This window comes from Alexandromys fortis, unplaced genomic scaffold (genome assembly GCF_014885135.2).
Source record: "Alexandromys fortis isolate MF-2015 unplaced genomic scaffold, M_Fortis_MF-2015_v1.1 scaffold_119, whole genome shotgun sequence".
Taxonomy (NCBI): Eukaryota; Metazoa; Chordata; class Mammalia; order Rodentia; family Cricetidae; genus Alexandromys; species Alexandromys fortis.
Window position 1 is genome coordinate 3,059,225 of NW_026067991.1, and position 20,119 is coordinate 3,079,343.

The 20,119-nt window shown below is 44.4% G+C and overlaps 1 protein-coding gene across 5 annotated transcripts in view; it reads left to right on the top strand.

The window, feature by feature from the left end:
* Positions 1-20,119, top strand: part of Snx4 (sorting nexin 4) — an 80,979-nt gene that overhangs the window by 50,069 nt on the left and 10,791 nt on the right. The window contains exons 10-15 of one of the 5 annotated variants that reach the window (XM_050159815.1): positions 2,547-2,636; positions 4,631-4,730; positions 6,329-6,474; positions 8,652-8,766; positions 11,043-11,101; positions 11,731-12,867. In XM_050159815.1, the coding sequence (XP_050015772.1) occupies positions 2,547-2,636; positions 4,631-4,730; positions 6,329-6,474; positions 8,652-8,766; positions 11,043-11,101; positions 11,731-11,791 (571 nt within the window). In that variant the 3' untranslated portion in view covers positions 11,792-12,867. Of the gene's footprint in view, positions 1-2,546; positions 2,637-4,630; positions 4,731-6,328; positions 6,475-8,651; positions 8,767-11,042; positions 11,102-11,730; positions 12,868-20,119 lie in introns of those variants that run through there. The other 4 variants (XM_050159816.1, XM_050159818.1, XM_050159817.1 and 1 more) reach the window with 4 other exon arrangements.

A 20,119-nucleotide genomic window follows, 5' to 3' on the forward strand; every position in this document is an offset into this window, starting at 1 on the left:
CATGCCTAGAATAGAAAAAGAACTCTTAATTTTAAATTGATAGAAGTTAATGCTGTATAAGGACCTCATCCAGTTGAGAAGCTGAAAACGTGCTGGAGATGGTTGATACAGCGCACATGTACCTAATTCTCCTGAAGTTTGCACTTAAACCTTGTCCCAGGACTGGAGATACAGGGCAGGTGGTAAGGTACTTGCCTAGCGTGCACAAGTCTTTGGGTTCCATCTCCAGCACCATGTAAAACCAGTTGAAGTGGGGCGCAGGAAGGTGGAGGCAGGAGAACCAGAAGTTCAAGGTCAACCCTGTCTGCACAGGGAGTTTGAGGACAGTTACATGAGACCCTGCCTCAAAAAATTCCTTTGAAGATAAATTTTATGCATTTTTTTCTATGAAAATTTTCAAATTAAATAAAGAAAAGATGGGGCTGGAGAGATGACTCAGAGATCCAGAGGTCCTGAGTTCAATTCCCAGGAACCACTTGGTAGCTCACAGCCACCTATAATGAGATCTGGTGCCCTCTTCTGGTGTGTAGGTATACATGCAGGCAAAACACTGTATATGTAATTAAATAAATAAATTCTAAAAAAGAAAGAAAAGACAGCAGTAAGGCAGATGAGGTAGTCAGTGGGTAAAGGCCCTTGTTTCCAAGGCTGGTGAGTACAAGTTTAAGTCCCAGGTCCCACATCCTAGAAGAAAAGGACCAATTCCCAAAAGTTGTTCTCTGTCCTCCACCATGCCCCATGGCACACATGTGCCCCCCCTTATATAAATAAAATGTAATCGCCATATTTATTTATTGTTACTTTTTCAATTTTTTTTATTGATTTTTATTGAGCTCTATATTTTTCTCTGCTCCCCTCCCTACCTCTCCCCTCCTCTTCAACCCTCTCCCATGGTCCCCATGCTCCAAATTTACTGAGGATATCCTGTCCTTTTTCTACTTCCCATGTAGATTAGATCTATGTATGTTTCTCTTAGGGTCCTCATTGTTGTCTATGTTCTCTGCGATTGTGATTTGTAGGCTGGTTTTCTTTGCTTTATGTTTAAAAACCACTTATGAGTGAGTACATGTGATGATTATCTTTCTGGGTCTGGGTTACCTCACTCAAAATGATGTTTTCCAGCTCCATTTGCCTGCAAATTTCAAGATATCATTAATTTTTCTACTTTGTAGTATCCATTGTGTAAATATACCACATTTTCCTTATCCATTCTTCGGTCAAAGGGCAACTATGTTAATAGCAGCATTGTTTGTCATAGCCAGATCCTGGTAATTGCCATATTTAAATAGCTACTTTAAACCAATAATAAAAAGAAAAAAGGTCTTAAATATTTGTGGAAAAGATGAGTATGTCAGGTAATGGATATGTATTAGTCATGCCATATGACTACCTATATGAAGCCATCACTTTTATATTGTGAATGTGCAGTCCATATCAGTGCAGCTCAAGCTATTCGGTGGTAGGAAAATACTTTATTTAAAATAAAGAGGAACATAGGATGTACTCACTCATATTTGGTTTCTAGCCATAAATAAAGGACATTGAGCCTATAATTTGGGTTCTTAGAGAAGCTAAATAAGAAGGAGAACCCAAAGAAAAACATATAGGCATCCTCCTGAATATTAACCTTTATCAGGCGATGAAAGGAGACAGAGACAGAGACCCACATTGGAGCACCGGACTGAAATCTCAAGGTCCAAATCAGGAGTACCAGGAGAGAGAGCACGAGCAAGGAACTCAGGACCGCGAGGGGGGCACCCACACACTGAGACAATGGGGATGTCCTATCGGGAACTCACCAAGGCCAGCTGGCCTGGGTCTGAAAAAGCCTGGGTTAAAACCGGTCTTGCTGAACATAGCGGACAATGAGGACTACTGAGACCCCAAGAACAATGGCAATGGGTTTTTGATCCTACTGCACCTATTGGTTTTGTGGGAGCCTAGGCAGTTTGGATGCTCACCTTACTAGACCTGGATGGAGGTGGGTGGTCCTTGGACTTCCCACAGGGCAGGGAACCCTGATTGCTCTTTGGGCTGACGAGGGAGGGGGACTTGATTGGGGGAGGGGGAGGGAAAGGGGAGGCGGCAGTGGGGAAGAGACAGAAATCTTTAATTAATAAAGAAATAAATTAAAAAAATATTACTTTTCCGTATGCCATATTCAAGCTAACTAGCTTTTTTTTTAAGTTTTTTTTTTTTTTAAACTTATTAGCTGGGTGGTGGTGGCGCACTACTTTAATCTGAGCACTCTGGAGGCAGAGGCAGGTGGATCTCTGTGAGTTTGAGGCCAGCCTGGTCTTCAGAGTGAGTTCTAGGATAGTCAAGGCTACACAGAGAAACCCTGTCTCAGAAAACAAACAACTATTTATGTTTGTGTGTGTGTGTGTGCCTGTGAGTGTGTGCTCGAGCCATGTGTGTGCAGATGCCACTGATGCCAGGAGAGGGTGTGGGATCCCCTGGAGACGGAGTTATAAGTGCTTTGTCTGCCACTTGCTTTAAATATTAATTTTTGTTGACACAGTTAGAGTTACTATGTTTCTTGACAGGTACGCATCCTCTATTGATGATATTCTGGAAGATGAGGAGCACTATGCGGACCAGCTGAAGGAGTATCTCTTCTACGCAGAAGCGCTGCGGTAAGTTTAGTGACAGCCCAGAAATGTAGACAATAGGCTCCTTCTTAAGTGAGCTGACTCTGTCAGGCCGCTTAATGAGACCCAGAGTATTCCCTTCTCAGGCAGAAAACCAGAAGTTCCACTCTTCAAGTATCTTCTTAACAAGAGCTTTTCTGTTTGGGATCATGGAGTGTCTGTTTCTTCCTTCTTTTTTCAATTTGAAGATTGGGAACAGAATACAGGCTGAGGTGTAGAGCCCTACAGAGACAAACAGAATTCTCTGTTAAACAGACTTATTGGATAACAAAAAGTTAGCATGTTTTCCTCCCTCCTTCTTAGTTGCTTTTCTGTTGCACTGAAGAGACACTATTACCAAGGCAGCTTACAATAGAAAGCACTTAATTGTGACCTTGGGAGGGTTAGTCCATGGGCATCATGGTGGGAGCATTGAGGCAGGCAGGCAGGCAGGCAGGCACCGTAACTTAGAGTTTACATCTGATCCACAAGCAGCAGGAAGAGAGAAACAAGGAGCTAACTTGAGTGGCATGGGCTTTTGAAGCCTCAGAGCAACCCCAGCGACACACCTCCTAATCCTTCCTAGTGTCATCAGCTGGGGACCAATCATTCATATATATGAGCCTATAGGAGCTATTCTCCTTCAAACTACCACTCTTTCTTCCTTTCTTGGATTTTTTTTTTAATTCAAGTTAGGAAAACCATTTTTCTGAAAGGGTTATTGGCTTTTGATTAGTTTTCTGTCACGTTGAAGAGCAGTATAGAATTCTGTTGGAGGCAGGGCACAGTGTGCAGGTCCTTAGTCACAGTGCTCAGGAGGCAGCCTATCTCTGAGGTCAAGGCCCACCTTGTCTACATAGTAAATTCCAGGCCGGCCAGGGCTACATAGCAAGAAGACCCTGTTTACAAATTGAATGAAGAAAACAAAAAGAAGTAGAACTCTTTTGGGGGGCTGGAGAGTTGGCTCAGTGGTTAAGAGTTTTACTGCTCTTCCAGAGGACCAGGTTCAATTCCCAGTACCTATGTCAGGCAGCTTACAACTAACTAGTTGTAACTCCAGCTCCAGGAGATCCACTGCACTCACATGAACACACAAACTCATGCACACGCACACACAGAATTCAAAGTAAAAATTAAAAAAAAAAAAAAGAATTTTACTGGGCAGAAAACATTGGCAGGTAGTTAGCTTTTTCCTTACCTGCTCTGTGTTTCACCAGAATGTTTTCAAGTTATGAAGCAAAAGAGAATTGCTGCATACAGCAAAATTCTGTGTAGTTCCTACAAATCATAAAAATGATCACTGTGGATTGACATGGAATGGTGCCCACTGTTTGTGGCTAAGTGTAAAAGTATAGACGCAGTAGAGGTGTGTGTGTGTGTGTGTGTGTGTGTATGCCTAACTGTGTTCTGGAAGATTAGACACACTTTGTGTGGATTGTGTGTACAGTAGGATTGTGGGTGTTTTTGGAACTGTTCTATTTTGTGCATTTCTGTATTGGAATTGTCATAGTAAGCGTAGTTCATTATTATGATTTAAAGCTAAGATATGTCTAGATAGAAAAGGAAGACAACTTTGAGATCTTACCCTATCAAAGAATGTTCACTTGTCCCAGGATTCCACAGTGTGAGCTCCTGTGGTGCATACCTGTAACCCAGCAGCTCAGGAGGCAGAGGCAAGGAGGTTTGAAATTCAAAGACAACTGACTGTACCTAATGAGACTGTTACAGAAAGAGAGTTTGAACAATTGATAGTGGTGTGTTTATTGAAAATAATTATATAAGCCACCTTTGTCTTTGGATCCATAAAGTTTTTATGCTTAGATTCAGTTAGATTTAATTTTCAAGGTTGGACTACTACATTTTAAACATGAAAGTTACAAAAGGTCACAAAAGCCCTGGACCTAGTTAGGTATTATGAATGTCTCTCCTGCACCCCTGAAACATTTCTAATATATTAAAAAAGCCAGAAAAACTCAATGGCTGTGCTTGCTCCCCCCAAGGGCTGTGTGCCGGAAGCATGAGCTTATGCAGTATGACTTGGAGACGGCTGCTCAGGACCTGGCTTCCAAGAAGCAGCAGTGCGAGGAGCTGGCCACTGGGGTGAGTGTTGTTCAGGGTTCTGCAGCTGCGGAGGCCAGAGAGCAGGAGGATCATGAGGGGACGTTAGAGGTTTTTGATTGCTTTTTTTTTTTTCTGGAATGGTTTATTACAGATTACAAAATAACTGCATAGGATACAATGTGTTGGCTTCCCTTGTCTTTCCTTTCCCTTGTGTGTGTGCGTGCGTGCGCTGCATGAGTGTGGTACCTGCAGGAGGCTGAAGAAGACATTTGGATCCCTTAGAACTCCTTAGGAGTTGAAGGCAGCTGTGAGTCACTGTCCTCCTAATGTGGTGCTGGAACTGAACCCAGGTCTTCTGAAAGAGCAGCAGATACTCTAATCACTGAACCACCTCCTGCCCCTTTTGGTTGCTTTCTTGATTTAAAAAAAAAAAAAAAAAAGATAGCAGTCAGAGCTGGAGAGATGGCTCAGCAGTTAAGAGCATTGGCTGCTCTTCCAGAAGACCTGGGTTCAATTCCCAGCACCCCCTTGGCAGCTCACAACTGTCTTTAACTCATGTTCCAAGGGATCTGATGCCCTCATATAGACATACATGCAGGTAAAACATTGATGTGCATAAAATAAAAACTAAAAAAAATAACAACCATCAAAACTATGCTCTTTTTAGTCCTTAGTCCTATCTAATTGGGCAAGGTGTTTTATAGGAATTTTAGTTCAGGAGCTGGGGAAATACTCAGTGGTTAGGAGTGCTTACTAGTTCTTGCAGAGAATCAGAAATTGATTCCTAGCACTTAAGTCAGGCAGCTCCCAATCACCTTTAAGTCCGGTTCCAAGGAAATCTTTGCCATATTTTGGTGTCTTTGTACACCTGAATGCCCACACACATACACACAGATTTAAAAAATTAAAAATTTTTTAAAACTTAGTTTACTTTGGAAAGCCTTACTCAATCAGAATCTCTCCTAAGAAAGTCCTTTTTAACGTTTATGGTGTGATTTGTGTACTTCTGAAGAAAATTTGGTATGTTATATAAACCTCTCTGCAGAGCCCAGCAACCTGACTAGAATGCATCAGTTGACATGGCAAGAGAAAGGTTCTCGGAACAGGGAGATAGCAAGTGCACGCTGCCTCTCGGCCACTGGTTCACGACAAGCGCTGCAGTGCTAACAGTACCTCTCAGGAAGCTGGCGTGGTGCTGCGCACCTTTAATGCCACCACTGGGAGCAGAGACAGGTGATCTCTGTTGAGTTTGAAGCACCAAAAAAACAAAACACCTCAAAACACCAGTACCGTAATAACCATTTTCAAGTAGTGTCAAGTATAATTACATTGTTAGAGCCAGTCCTTAGAACATTGGCATTTTATGAAACTAAATCCATTCCTGTTGACAGCTTCAGTCCTCTTCTCCCAGCCCTGGAAACCACAGTCCACTTTTGCTGCTGGTCTGACCCCTTTAGATACCCCGCTTGCGTGCAGTCAGACAGTGTTTGTCTTTGTGGCTGTCGTCCCCACTTGTCATGATGCCATCCGGATTCATCTGGGTTGTAGTACAAGTCAGAATCCTCGTGTTTTTAGCTGAGTAATGTCCGTCTGTATGTTCACGCCTTGTCAGTTCGTCTGTTTCTGTTCCCTTTTAGACTGTGAGAACATTCTCATTGAAGGGAATGACCACCAAACTCTTTGGTCAAGAAGCTCCAGAGCAGAGAGAAGCCAGAGTGAAGGTGCTAGAGGAGCAGATTGGTGAAGGGGAGCAGCAGCTAAAGTCCAAAAACCTGGAAAGCAGGTAAAACGCTGCTGCTCAACAAGGCTACTGTGACGGACATGTGTTCTCTAGTGACAGAGCCTGCATGCCACCCGGGTGCTTACTGCACAGCTGGAGTAACGAAACCATGTGTAGGGAGGGGGCAGGGAAGGGATAGGGCATCGGCTTTGTGATTTTTATTCCCTTTTTTAAAATATTTATTTATTTATTTATTTACTTATTCATTATGTGTACAGCATTCTTTCCATGTGTGCCCGCAAGCCAGAAGGGGGCGCCAGATCTCATTATAGATGGCTGTGAGCCACCATGTGGTTGCTGGGAATTGAACTCAGGACCTTTGGAAGAGCAGTCAGTGCTCTTAACCACTGAGCCATCTCTCCAGCCCCTGTGATTTTTATTCTTATACTTTTCATGATTCTTACTCTTTGCGCATTCTCTGAGCCCTTTCTTTAGCCCCATTTAACAAAACCTGATCCTGCAGACACAGCACAAGTGCCCTTCACCGACTATCATGGCATGGAACTTGTTCTTCTCTAGTCTTTTTTTTTTTTTTTTTTTTTTTTGGGTTTTTTGAGACAGGGTTTCTCTGTGGTTTTAAAGCCTCTTCTCTAGTCTTACCGTTGGCACTGGGTGGGTAGGTGGTCAGTGATTGTCTCTGTCAGTTTGTGGGACCTTCAGAGTCATGAACTGTGAGAGTTGTACCCCCTTCTTAGCTTGAAATGTACTGGAGATTTTATTGGTGAGGGTTGGGGGCTTAGTCACACTGTGTTACTCAGGCTCGTGAACTCCCAGGACTTAAACTGTTGTAATAGGAGCAGCGGGGCTGCGTCCCCAGCACCCCGGCCGCCTGCTAGCTTATGCCCCGAAGTAATTCCACAGACACTGTATTCATTTAAACACTGCTTGGCCCATTAACTCTAGCCCTTACAGGCTAATTCTCATATCCCGATCAGCCCATCTCTTATAATCTGTGTAGCATCAGTCTTACCAGGAAAGATTCTAGCCTACATCCATCCTGGGTCGGAGCTTCATCACGTGTGCCTCAGAGAGCAGAGCTATCGCATCTGCCCGGGAGAGGGGAGCATGGCGTCTCTGAGCTCACTTCCTCTTCCTCCCAGCATTCTGTTCTGTTTACTCCTCCCACCTATGTTTTAACCTATCAGGGCCAAGCAGTTTCTTTATTGCTTAACCAATGAAATCAACAGATTGATATGACACTCCCACATCATTAAACCTTCCCCTTAAACCTCCCTAGTAGCTGGTGCTACAGGTACTTGTCACTGAGCCCAGCAGTCAGAGTTTAAGAGACAGATTGTCATTTAAGATTTGTTTATTTTTATTTTATATATATGAGTATTTTGCCTCACGTATATGTACACACAGCATACATGCCAAGTGGCCATGAAGGTCAGAAGGGGTGTCAGGTCCTCTGGAGGTAGGATTACAGACAGTTTTGAGCTGCCATGTTGCTGGGAATTAAACCCAGGTCTTCTTCAAGAGCATTAACAACTGAGCCATCTCTCCAGTTCCAAGCTGTCTTTTAAATCATACACATGCTAGTCAGGATTCATAATCGATGTATGTTTCCCAGTGGCCCAAGGCAGACATTTCCTGTGGCATCTATATGTCTGTAAGTGGGTCCAGAAGCCATCCATATCTGTCTGAAGCAGAGCTGTGGCAAAAGTATTAACGTATGTAGAAAAAGTAGGCATAATGTGGAAAACTATTCAGATACTTCTGTTTTCCACTCACATCTTAGGGAAAGGAAAAATAGGTATCTTATACAAGCAAGCAGAGACAGCCTGAGGAGATGTAAAGATGTCTGTTTACTCCAGCTAGGGCACAGATGACACACCAAAGAGACAGTTCACTTGGTGAACCCGTGAGTTCATTGGGTTAATTGCAGTAACATGGACTCATGAAAGTTACACCCCTGGAGTCCTGCCCAGCTTGCAGACAGCTCCACAGAAGTGATTCTTTCCCTGGGAGTTTGCTCACTGCCTCTGTGACCTCCAGAAGGAGCCTTGTAAGTTTTGCAGCTTTCTGAGAGTCCAAAGCCTTACTAGTGACCCTAGTGTCCCTCCTCCCTTAGCAAAAGGTGTTTCAGCTTGGAGGAAATGACTGCTTGAACTGCTTGGTTGGGTTTGTGATGCAGCGTCTTTAAATGAGAATAAGCATGGCTGTATGTTTGATTTCAGAGAATTTGTGAAGAATGCATGGGCTGATATCGAGCGCTTCAAAGAGCAGAAGAACCGGGACCTAAAGGAAGCCCTCATCAGCTATGCCGTCATGCAGATTAGCATGTGCAAAAAGGTAGCCAGCCCTCATGAGGATGCAGCTGTAGCAGCTGGCTCAGGAGTGCATGCCTGCTAGGGAGGCAGCTTAGTTAGGAGAGTTGAAGGCCTGTGAGATGGCTCCCTGGGGAAAGGTACTACTGTTAAACTGATGACTTAATGTGAGTCCCACTTCCCACACGGTAGAAGGACTGGAGAACTCACTCACTCCAGTTCTTGCAAGTATCTTCTGACCTCCACACACTCACTGTGGCATGTGTGTGCCACACACTGAGACAAATGAAAATAAGAAGGGCTAGACAGACTGAAAAGAGAGTGGGTTCCTGTTTCATCCCTTGTGTTCCTCTCTAGTGTTGATATTAAAGGTGTGCACTGCCACCGCCCAGCCTCTATGGCTAACTAGTGTGGCTGCTGGGATTAAAGGTGTGTGCCACCACTGCCTGGCCTGTATTGCTGACTAGTGTGGCTAGCTTTGCACTCTGATCTTCAGGCAAGCTTTACTTGTTAGATCATAAACAAAATATCACTATATCCATGCATATCCCTCTTTTTTTTTCAAACCCATGTACGTGCCTTTGCTGAGCAAGAGCCCTACCACTGAGCTACAGTCCCTGATAAAGTCATGCCTGTACCTCAGCCTGCCTTGAGCTCACTATGTATCCAAGCTTGACTTGAATTCCCTGTGTATCCCAGGCTAGCCTGAAGCTCACTGCAGCACAGGCTTCCCTCCCGCTCTCACTCCTGCCTCCATTTCCTAGGTGTTGAGATTAAGTGTAAACTGGGCTGTGGGGGCACACGCCTTTAATCCCAGCACTCAGGAGACATATCTCTGAGTTAAAGGCCGTTCTGGCCTACAAAGTTGAGTTCCAGGATAGCCAGAACTGATTCAAAGAAAAACCCTGTCTTGAGAAACCAAATTTAAAAGAAAATAAAATCCCAGCACTCGGGAGGCAGAGGCAGGTGGATCTTTGTGAGTTCGAGACCAGCCTGGTCTACAGAGCTAGTTCCAGGACAGGCTCCAAAGCCACAGAGAAACCCTGTCTTGGGGGGGAAAAAAAAAAAACAAAAATAAATAAAAAATAAAAAAAGATTATACCATATCTGGTGCATGACAGGATCTTTTTCTTTAGAAACTTAAAAATTAGGTGCCCAGCCAGCCAGCCGGCCGGTGGTGGCGCACGCCTTTAATCCCAGCACTTGGGGGGCAGAGGCAGGCGTATCTCTGTGAGTTCGAGGCCAGCCTGGTCTAGAAGAGCTAGTTCTAGGACAGGAACCAAAAAGCTAAGGAGAAATCCTGTCTCGAAAATCAAAAAAAAAAAAAAAAAAAAATAGGTGCCCAAAGTTAAGATTGACATTAGTTTATTCTTGGGTAAATATGAGTATATTTTACATATGTAGTTACATCATATCATTATTGATTAACTTAGGTTCCTTGGCTTGACTGAATTGCAGTAATGAAACAGTAAAAGCACACAAATCACGAAGCATTTTAGTTAGTAGCTGGGCTGGGGCTGTAGCTCAGTTAGCAGAGTGCTCACCTAGCATGCCAGAGCCCTGTGCTTGGTCCCCAGCCCTGCATACAACTAGGCATGCTGATGCAACTTATGGTCCTGGTTCTAGGGAAGGAGATCTGAGGCAGGAAGATCAGATGTTCCCACATACTGAGTACAAGAGTAGCCTGGGCTATTTGCGCCCCTCTTCCACTCCAAAACAAAAAGTAAATAGTATTTCTGGTTTTGGTTAACCTTTGTAATAGTGAGTTATCTAATTTATCAAATCAAGTAGGCTAAAGCTTTTGGGTTTTCTTTTTTATATCTTTAAAAGACTTACTTTTATTTTTAATTATGAGTATATATGTGTCTTATGTGTGGGTACTGCACATGAGTGCAGGTACCTGAAGAGGCATCAGCTCCCCCACAGCTGGAGTTAGTTGTGAGCAGCCTGATGTGGGGCACTGGGGACCAAACTCGGGTCCTCTGCAAGAGCAGTGCAGGCTCTCTTAGCCACTAAGCATCTCTCCAGCCCTAGGCTGAAGTTTAAAAATAAATATTGGGGGGGGGAGGGGAGGCTGGAGAGATGGCTCAGTGGTTAAGAGCATTGCCTGCTCTTCCAAAGGTCCTGAGTTCAATTCCCGGTAACCACATGGTGGCTCACAACCATCCGTAATGAGGTCTGGTGCCCTCTTCTGGCCTGCAGACATACAGAAATAAATAAATAAATAAATAAATAAATAAATATTTTTTAAAAAATAAATAAATATTGGACAGGTGCGGTTACACACATGTTTAATTCTAGCACTTCGGAGGCAGAAGCAGGCAAGTCTCTGTGAGTTTGAAGCCAGTCTGGTCTGTATGGTGAGTTCCTGGCTATCCAGAGCTACATAATCTGTCTCAAAAAAAAAAAAAAAAGTTAAAAATTGATTTTTCATTTATTTTATGTAGCATATAGCACAGATATAATGAATATTTCAGTGACTTAGAACATAGAAGTAAACATCCCCCCACCACGATCCCTTTTAAAAGTCATTCCTCTATCACACTTGAGTGTGCATCCTTTTGGGTGTTTAGATAGCAACAGTCACTTAGAAAATGCTTGCATTTCTCCATCCCCCAGACAAAACTGCATTGTATGTGCTCATGTGAACTCTTATGCAACAGTGCTGAGACCTATTGTATTTTTTTCTTTTATAAAAAACACTTTTTATGTGGGAGGTGGGGCATGCATGTGGGTCCTGGAGAGCCACCTCACTGCTTCCTGTTTTCTTTAATCAGGGTAGGGCCTAACAGTGTGACCCAGATTGGAGGAGTCTGGTGTCTTCCAAGCATAGAGTCCTATCATCTGCAAACAGGGACAGTTTGACGTCTTTGTCCCCTTTTGTGTCGCTTTGAATGCTTTCCTCCCATTAGAGTGATGTTTTCATTCCCCAGTCACCACAATGTTGGTTCTAGGGCAGAATCACATTGTAAGTTTCTTTTGTTTTCAGGGAATTCAAGTTTGGACCAATGCTAAGGAGTGCTTTAGCAAGATGTAATCCAGGAAAGTGACTTTCTCTCCAATCAAAGTGCCCCAAAATGAAGCACAAGTAAAAAGAAATTCAGTTGCTACCTAATACACATAAAAGCATACAGTAAATTGAACAAATCAGCTTTCTTTAACTTAAGTATTTGTGTTCATATAGCACAAAGGGATACATTTTAATGAAGAATAATTTGAGGTTTTGGGGACTGGTGCTGATTCCAAAAGTTAATTTAGTAAGATATACCAACAGATTATTCATCAGGCTTCTGAACCAATGACTGAGTGTTAGGGTGTTAGTTAATTCCCACGTGCTCCTCTCAGTGCCAGCTGTTCCAGATCTCCTCAAGTCGGAGTCTTTCCAAGATGACATTCCTGTCTTTACTTGGTGGGACCCACTTCTGCTGTCGGGTTATTTTATCTGCCTTATAGTTGAGCTGTTTAGTTTGACAAAGCTCAGCAGAAACTTATTGTGAAATCTGAGGTTTCCTTCCCTGTTCGTAGATCCCTGTACCATCTGCGTACACTAGAAAAAATGCCTTCAGTCTGTGTTTCACCAAAATTTTGATACTGGTGAGAAATTTTATACTGCCAACAAAGAAGTCTCGGCTTCTCAGATATGCAGTGGAGTAAATACACTATTATGATCTAGCAATCACTCTATAGAAAGTTTTAATTGAACATTATTATCCTCAAATAATGGTTAACCTCAGCAACGAGCCTCCATTCTTCAGCTTGGCTCTGTGCACATGGCATTTCAGGGTACGAGATGTAGCGTTTCCATGTGTAAGACACAGTGAACACGTGTGGGCTGGTACCTTCATCATTAATGTGCTTTTCTATTGCCTGGCTGTGGTTTTTGTAAAGATAAATTATGTTGTTGTGTTTTTAATGTGTATGTCATGGTACATGTTCAGAAGCCAAGCACTCTCTCTGCCAGCTTGCAGAATATTAACTGTGCACTCATTATTTCTAATGTTTTAAAACTATACTCAGTACTGTTTAACATTTGACTTTTTTACATGTTTAAAATGTTGCTGGATTTTTGTGCTGTTTGCCAAACTTATACAATAAATAAAGAAAATGTGTGTTTATTTCCAAAAGATTCCTGTTATTTTACGATGCTCCATGCATGTAAATACCCGATTTTCTGGTAGAAAATAATGCATGTCATTTTATTTTAAAGTGACCTAAATGTTGGTGTTTTAAAACATAAGATGTTGCTATGGTTTGTGGTTTTTTTTTTTTTTTAGACAGGGTATCATGTAGCCTTTGCTAATTCTGGAACTGGTTATGTAGACCAGGCTGGACTCAGAAAGATCCGCCTGCCTCTGCCTCCCAAAAGAGTGCTAGGATTGAAGGCGTGCGCCACCATGCCTGGGTGTGCTGTGGTCTTTAAAAAGAACATTTAAAAGCAAAAGTTACCTGTGTGGATACACATTTTCTCCCTCTGTGTTCTAACCTCTTGACTAACAAAATACCCTCTACGTGGTTGTTAGAAGTCACATGCTAGACTTGAGTTATAGCTCGTTACAGAGTGCTCACCTTCCTATGTGCAAGGTCCTGGCTCGGGTTCCTAATGCCACACACAAATAAATGACAAGCTGGATTTCACTGTGGTGGACATGCCTGTAATACCAGCACTCAGCTGGTGGGGGAACACAGGTTTGAGGCCGGCCTGGGCTACATTGTTCCAAGCCAGCATGAGCTACAAAGGGAAGCCTTCTCCCCCCCCCCCAAGAAGAAGGCTCTTTTTTTAAAGATTTATTTATTTACTGTGTATACATTGTTCTGTCTGCATACCAGGGGAGGACAACAGATCTCATTATAAATGGTTGTGAGCCACCATGGGGTTGCTGGGAACTGAACTCAGGACCTTTGGAAGAACAGCCAGTGCTCTTAACCTCTGAGCCACCTCTCTAGCCCGAAGAAGGCTCTTTCTTAAACTGACTTCAACAACATGTGGCAGATTAATGAGAAGTGTTTGGAAAGAAGAATTAAAGCCAACTGTGGTGCTGTATGCCTGCAGTTCCCACTGCACAGGGCGGAAGCACTAGGATCCTTTCAGCCAAGCCAGTGTGCTGAGACTCAGTCTTAGTTCTTGTCTTTGTAAATATGTGTGTGTGTGTGTTTATATATGTGTGTATGAATATGAATTAGGATAGAATGTGATCTTTTCTAAAACATTGCAAACACACTTGGTTGTATTTGATTGGGGACTCTCTTGATGGGTGCTGTTACTCAGTTTTACAGAATGCATAAGGGAATTTTATTATGGGATTTATATTATCTAGATAAAATAGTCTAGGGTCAAAGAGACAGCTCAGCAGGTAAAGCCGCTGCTGCCCCCGCCACTGCTGTGCCCACCAGCCTGGGTCTGATGCTGAGAGAATGACTTCTGCAGATTGCCATCTGACCACATGCACAAGCACACACACACAAACAAAAATTGGTATGTAAAAATCAGAACGCATTAGTAAAAGCAAAGTGTTTTCCAAAGATAAATGTAGAAAAGAGAGTATGAGCAGTGACTAAGGAAAAGTGTGACCCAGTGAGCTAACAGAAGTACTTAAAACAAAGACTGGGGGTACAGTCAGTTTGATAAAGTTGAAGAACTAAAGTTGTATTTGACCTTCATTTACATCCAAATTAACCATCAGAAGTCAAGAGTTATAACAGGAGGCTGGAGAGGTGGCTCATCTGTAGCTCACAGATGTGTGTAACTCCAGCTCCTGGGATCCAGTGTCTCTGGCTTTCCACATGTGCTTGGTGTTCATGTGCACATGCCCAGTGCAGATACACACCTCCATGTAATCACAGAAAATAACACATGTACAAAGCAGGAGTGTTAGGCTTTTTCAATCCTTTTTATCCTTTAGACTTTTATATATCATCCAGCTGGTAGCACACCATTAATCTCAGCTGGAGAGGAAGGCAGATGGGCAAATGGGTCTTGTGAGTTCAAAACCAGCCTGGTTTACTTAGCACATTCCAGGCCAGCCAGGGCTGCACCATCGTTAGATGCTGTCTCAAAAAAGAAAAAGATTAGCCAGCTGATGGTGGCACACACCTTTCATCCTAGCACTTGAGAGGCAGAGGCAGGTGGATTTCAGTGAGTTTGAGGTTAGTCTGGTGTAGAGAGAGTTCCAGAAAACTGTTTCACAGAGAAACCCTGTCTCAGCGGGGAGGTTGGTTTTTGGAGACAAGATTTCTGTGTGTAACAACCCTAGCTGTCCTGGAACTAGCTCTTGTAAACCAGGCTGGCCCTGAAACTGTGAAAAGCATGCCCGATTTGTTTTTGTTTTTACTTTTTTCCGAGACCCCTAGAAAGTTTCTCCTAAGAAGAAGATTAGAAATTTGTTTCAGGGTTAACAAACCACAGAAAACTGGCTTTAAACTGACAGCCGGGACTAAAGGCGTGTGCTACCACCACCCAGCTACAAAACATGAGACCATCCTGGACTACATGCAAACTTGTCTCAAAAATAGATAGGCAGAAAGATTAGATAGATAGATAGATAGATAGATAGATAGATAGATAGATAGATAGATAGATGGAGGTAGGTAGGTAGGTAGGTAGGTAGGTAAATAAATAGGTAGGTAGATATAAAGAGAGGTAGATTGCATAAGAGACATGGACCTCAAGCCTTGTCATGATCAACATTAATCAATTCATGGTCCAACCACTTCTTTTGTTTATTTTGAAATAGGGTCTTTTTATGTAGCCCAGGCTGGCATCAAACTCACAGAGATCCACCCTGTCTCTGCCTCCCAAGTGCTGGGATTAAAGTTGTGCACCACCACCACCCAGCCCTCTAGTCTACATTTTAACCTACCTCATAGGTACGTGTCCTAGTTTGCTTTCTGTTGCTGTGATAAAAACACTGACCAAAAAGCACCCTGGGGAGGAAGAATGTTTATTTGACTTACAGCTTTTAGGTCATTGTCAAGGGATGTTAGAGCAGGCCCTCAAGGGAGTAGAGGCCGTGTAGGAAGGCTGTCTGGTAGCCACACGGTCAGCTACCTTTCTTATACAGCCCAGGCCGCCTACCCAGAGATGGCTCCACCCACAACGGGCTAAGCTTTCCTATGTCAATTAACAATCGAGAAAAAATGCTCCCCCAGACATGTCCACAGGCCAATCTAAGGGAGGCAATTCTTGACTAGGCGTTTCCTCTTTCCAAGTGTGTCAAGTTGACAACCAAGAGCCCTGCTCACTCAGTTGCCATGGCCAGTGGGCTCTGGGACCTGCCTGTGACTGCCGCCTCAGCAGTGGGACTCTTAAGTACACACTGCTGTGCCCAGCTTTTTTTATTTTATTTTTATTTTATTTTATTTTCGAGACAGGATTTCTCCATAGCTTTTGGTTCCTGTCCTGGAACTAGCTCTTGTAGACCAGGCTGGCCTCGAACTCACAGAGATCCACCTGCCTCTGCCTCCCGAGTGCTGGGATTAAAGGCATGTACCACCAGCGCCCGGCTAGGCCCAGCTTTTTATGTGGACTCTGGGGATCGAACTCAGGGCCTTGTGTCTTTGTGGCAAGCATTTTACGGACGACCGCCTTACGGCCCTTATTTTTGCCTGTGACTTCTGTGGCCCATGCTGTCCCTCTATCTCCTGCTCCTCCGGCCTTGGCCTTCAAGTTCACAGCATTACAGGTGAGTGCCACCACTCTCAACTCACTTCTAGATTGGGTAAAATTTTAATTTTCAGTTGCCTGCTGCTGAGTTATTTGTTCTTAAAAACCGTCTGGTGTTTTTGACTCAGCCATCCGCGTGCCATCCGGGCAACTCTCCCGGTGTTCGTGTGGCTGGCTTCCTCTGTTAACTGCCACCTGTTAGACTTGCCCCACCCCTCCTGATTTCTCAATCGTCCCGTCTCCGATCCACGGTGCCCTATTAACACGGGCCTATGCTCTGACATCACCACTTGGGTCGGTGACAGGAATTATGAGACCAGGGTGTCATTCAAAACAGCTGGAAGGAGCTGGAGAGATGGCTCAGCTGTTAAAAGCACTAGCTGCTCTTCCAGAGGACCCAGGTTAACTCTTAGCACCCAGGTGGTAGCTCATTAACTGTCTATAACTCCAATTCCAGGAGATCTGACACCCTCACACAGACAGAAATGTAGGCAGATAGATAGATAGATAGATAGATAGATAGATAGATAGATAGATAGATAGATAGATAGATAGATAGATAGATAGATAGAACAACTGGAAACCGAGATGAATAGTTCAAGGACACTAGGATGGTGGTGCACGCCTTTAATCCCAGCACTCCTGAGGCAGAGGCAGGCGGATCTCTGTGAGTTCGAGACCAGCCTGACCTACAGAGCTAGTTCCTGGACAGGCTCCAAAGCCACAGAGAAACCCTGTCTCGGAAAAAAAAAAAAAAAAAAAAAGACACTAGGCTTTGGTTGGCTAATAGTTTGATTGTAGCATCCTCCCACCCTCATATAGTTCATTTTCTATTTTAAGATATTGAAATTCAGAGAAGACCCCTGTCCAGTTGGTTACCTTCCTTTCTTGTAGGTGGTTCCAGGACTTTACAGTGGATGCCCCAAATGCAAGTGACCAGCCTCACATGTTCTAGGAATATGCCCCTAGGTGGTAGTAGAACCAACAGACCTGAGAGGAACCTCTGCTTGAAGCGGGTTTTTGTTTGTTTGGTTGGTTGTTTGTTTTTTTTCTCCCCTATAAAAGCAGCACTGACCATTATTGGTGTGACTAAAACGAGATTATTCAGTAAAATAAACATTAACCGAACAACCACGTTCCTTGGAGTAAAAAGATAATAAAGTAAACAGATTTTAAACTTGTACCTTTTCTCCTAGATTTCAGCAATGTAACTATTCAGAGGAGACGCTCTCCCAGGCACTCACGAAGCTTCTGTGTCCTGCACTGGCTCAAGCCCAGTGATGCTGGCTGTGAGATGACCTGGGAAAGCTATCAGAATCTGGGTCCGGGGTGTAGACAGTGGGAGCGTGGAAAGCAGTGAAGCCTTGCCTTGCAAGCGGGTGCGGGTGTGCTCGCCTGTCTTCTGAGGGGCCTCCCAGGTTTGGGAGAGAATGACAAAGGACATGCTACTTTTCTGACCTAAGCAGATGCAGGCCTTTCATTCTTTCATTTCCTGTGTGGGGCACATGACAGTTCTCCCTTTGAAATCCAGTTGAGAAAAGGAGGCAGCAATGGTGGCATCCAGGCATGTCTTCCCAGCCTGGGCAACATGACAAGACTGCTTCTGGGAAGGATTGGAGCACGGCTCAGTGGTAGAGTACCTGCCTAGTATATATGAAACGGGAAATAATGGGCTTCTTACTTCACAAGCCAACACACACACACACACACATACATGCATGGCGTTCTTCATGTCATAGTGTATTTGTGTGTGTGTGTTGTGTGTATGTGTGTGTAGGTCAGAGGACAGCTCTGTGGAGTCTGCTCTTTCCTCTTACATGGGTTCTGGGGAGCAAACTCAGGTCATTAACCTTGCACACAAGTGGTTTTACCCACTGAGCCATCATCCTGGCCCTCCTGTCTTTCTTTTTAGCATGAAGATTTGCTTGCCAAGTTCCCTCCCAGTTGTCGGCATTTTGGGCAACTATTTACACATTCAAACATTTTAAAAGATTTTTCGAAAAACGTATGTGGGTGTTTTGCCTGCATGTGTATCTGGGTAACGTGTATGCAGGGCCCATGGAGGCCAGAAGAGGGCATTGGATCCCCTGGAACTGGAGTTAAGAGGAGGTTGTGAGCCGCCTTGTGGGTGCTGGTGCTGGGAATTGAACCTGGGTCCTCTGGAAGAGCAGAGGGTAGGGAAGCCAGTGCTCTTGACCTCTGAGTCATCTCTCCAGTCCACATTCCAATTCTAGAACAGCTTCATGACTGACGCAGAACATGGAGAGAGCTTCCCTAACAGCCCGCCACACCTTCCTTCTGTCTGGACACGGGCGTCTTTAACTCCAAACTGTTCCCTGCAATGTTCCAGGCTATGGGAGGACTGTCCAGGCCCCAGGACAGGGTCTCCCTATGTCTGGATGAGGGTGGTCCTGAAGTGGTACCAGAGTTAGGGACTCAGGTGAGTCTGCCCCCAAAGAAGGCTGTGTCAGGGGATTAGGAAGTACAGCCGAGGGCTGGCAGGATGTGCGCCGATGGCACACTGCAGAGTGCTCAGTCTGCCGGCTCTTCAGTCAGTTGAGGGCTCAGGAGCCACGGAGCATTGCTGCAGGTGGTCCTGGTTTTAGCGTGTTTCCTTGCTGCTGCGGTAGAGATGGCTTGGGAGGAAAGGGCGCGTTTCATCTTTTGTTTGTTGGTTGTTTTGTTTTGTTTTGTTTTTGAGACAGGGTTTCTCTGTGAAACAGTCCTGGCTGTTGGAACTCAAGTCTATAGACCATCCTGGCCTCAAACTCACAGAGATCTGCCTGCCTCTGCCTCCCAAGTGCTGGGATTAAAGGCGTGCACCGCCATCTGGCTTTCATTTCAATTTATGCTTTACAGATCATCAATGGAAATGAGAGAGCAGGAAGTAGGAACTGCTTACTGGCCTGCTCCCAGGCTCATCTTGTCTATCTACCTTTCTTGGGGGGGGGGGGCAGGTCATGAAATGGATCTTTTAATTAGTCATGTCTACTTAGGAAGAAATCCTGAGGAGTGGGTGGCAGCCGTGCAGGGCCAGGTGTACTTCAAGGCCTTGGAGATGAGGGAGAACTTGCCCAGGGAGTAGCTAACCCAGCTGGGATGATCAGTCACCTGTCTTAGCCCAGGCCCACCTGCCTAGGGTTGGTGCTGCTCAAAGTTGACTGGGCCCTCCGACATCAGTTAACAATACAGAAAATGCCCCCATAGATATCTCCAAAGGCCAAGCCAATGGAGGCAACTCCTCGCCTGAGGTGTGCCCTCAACTATGTCAAGTTGACTGCTGAAGCTAACTATGGAAGTCCGTAAGAACATAGTCCAGTTTTCTCAAATAACCCCGGGCCTTACTTCCTTGAATGCAAACAAAAGCTATTTATTCTGAAGGTAAGTGACTCGAGGCTCTTCACACTGCTTTGGAACATGTTCCCTGCTGCTGGGATTCCTCCTGCAGCGAGCTACATGTCCCAGTCATGGTTAGGTTACTTCGTTCTCTTAGCAAAAAGAAATGAGGCCGAACAAGATGGCCCAATGGGTCTGCCCACAAGTCTGACACCCTGAGTTCAATTCCTGGGGCCTACAAAATAGAAGGAATTGTCCTCTGACCTCCACACATGTCCCATGATGCGCTCTCTCTCTCTCTCTCTCTCTCTCTCTCTCTCTCTCTCTCTCTCTCTCTCTCACACACACACACACACACACACACACACACACACACACACAC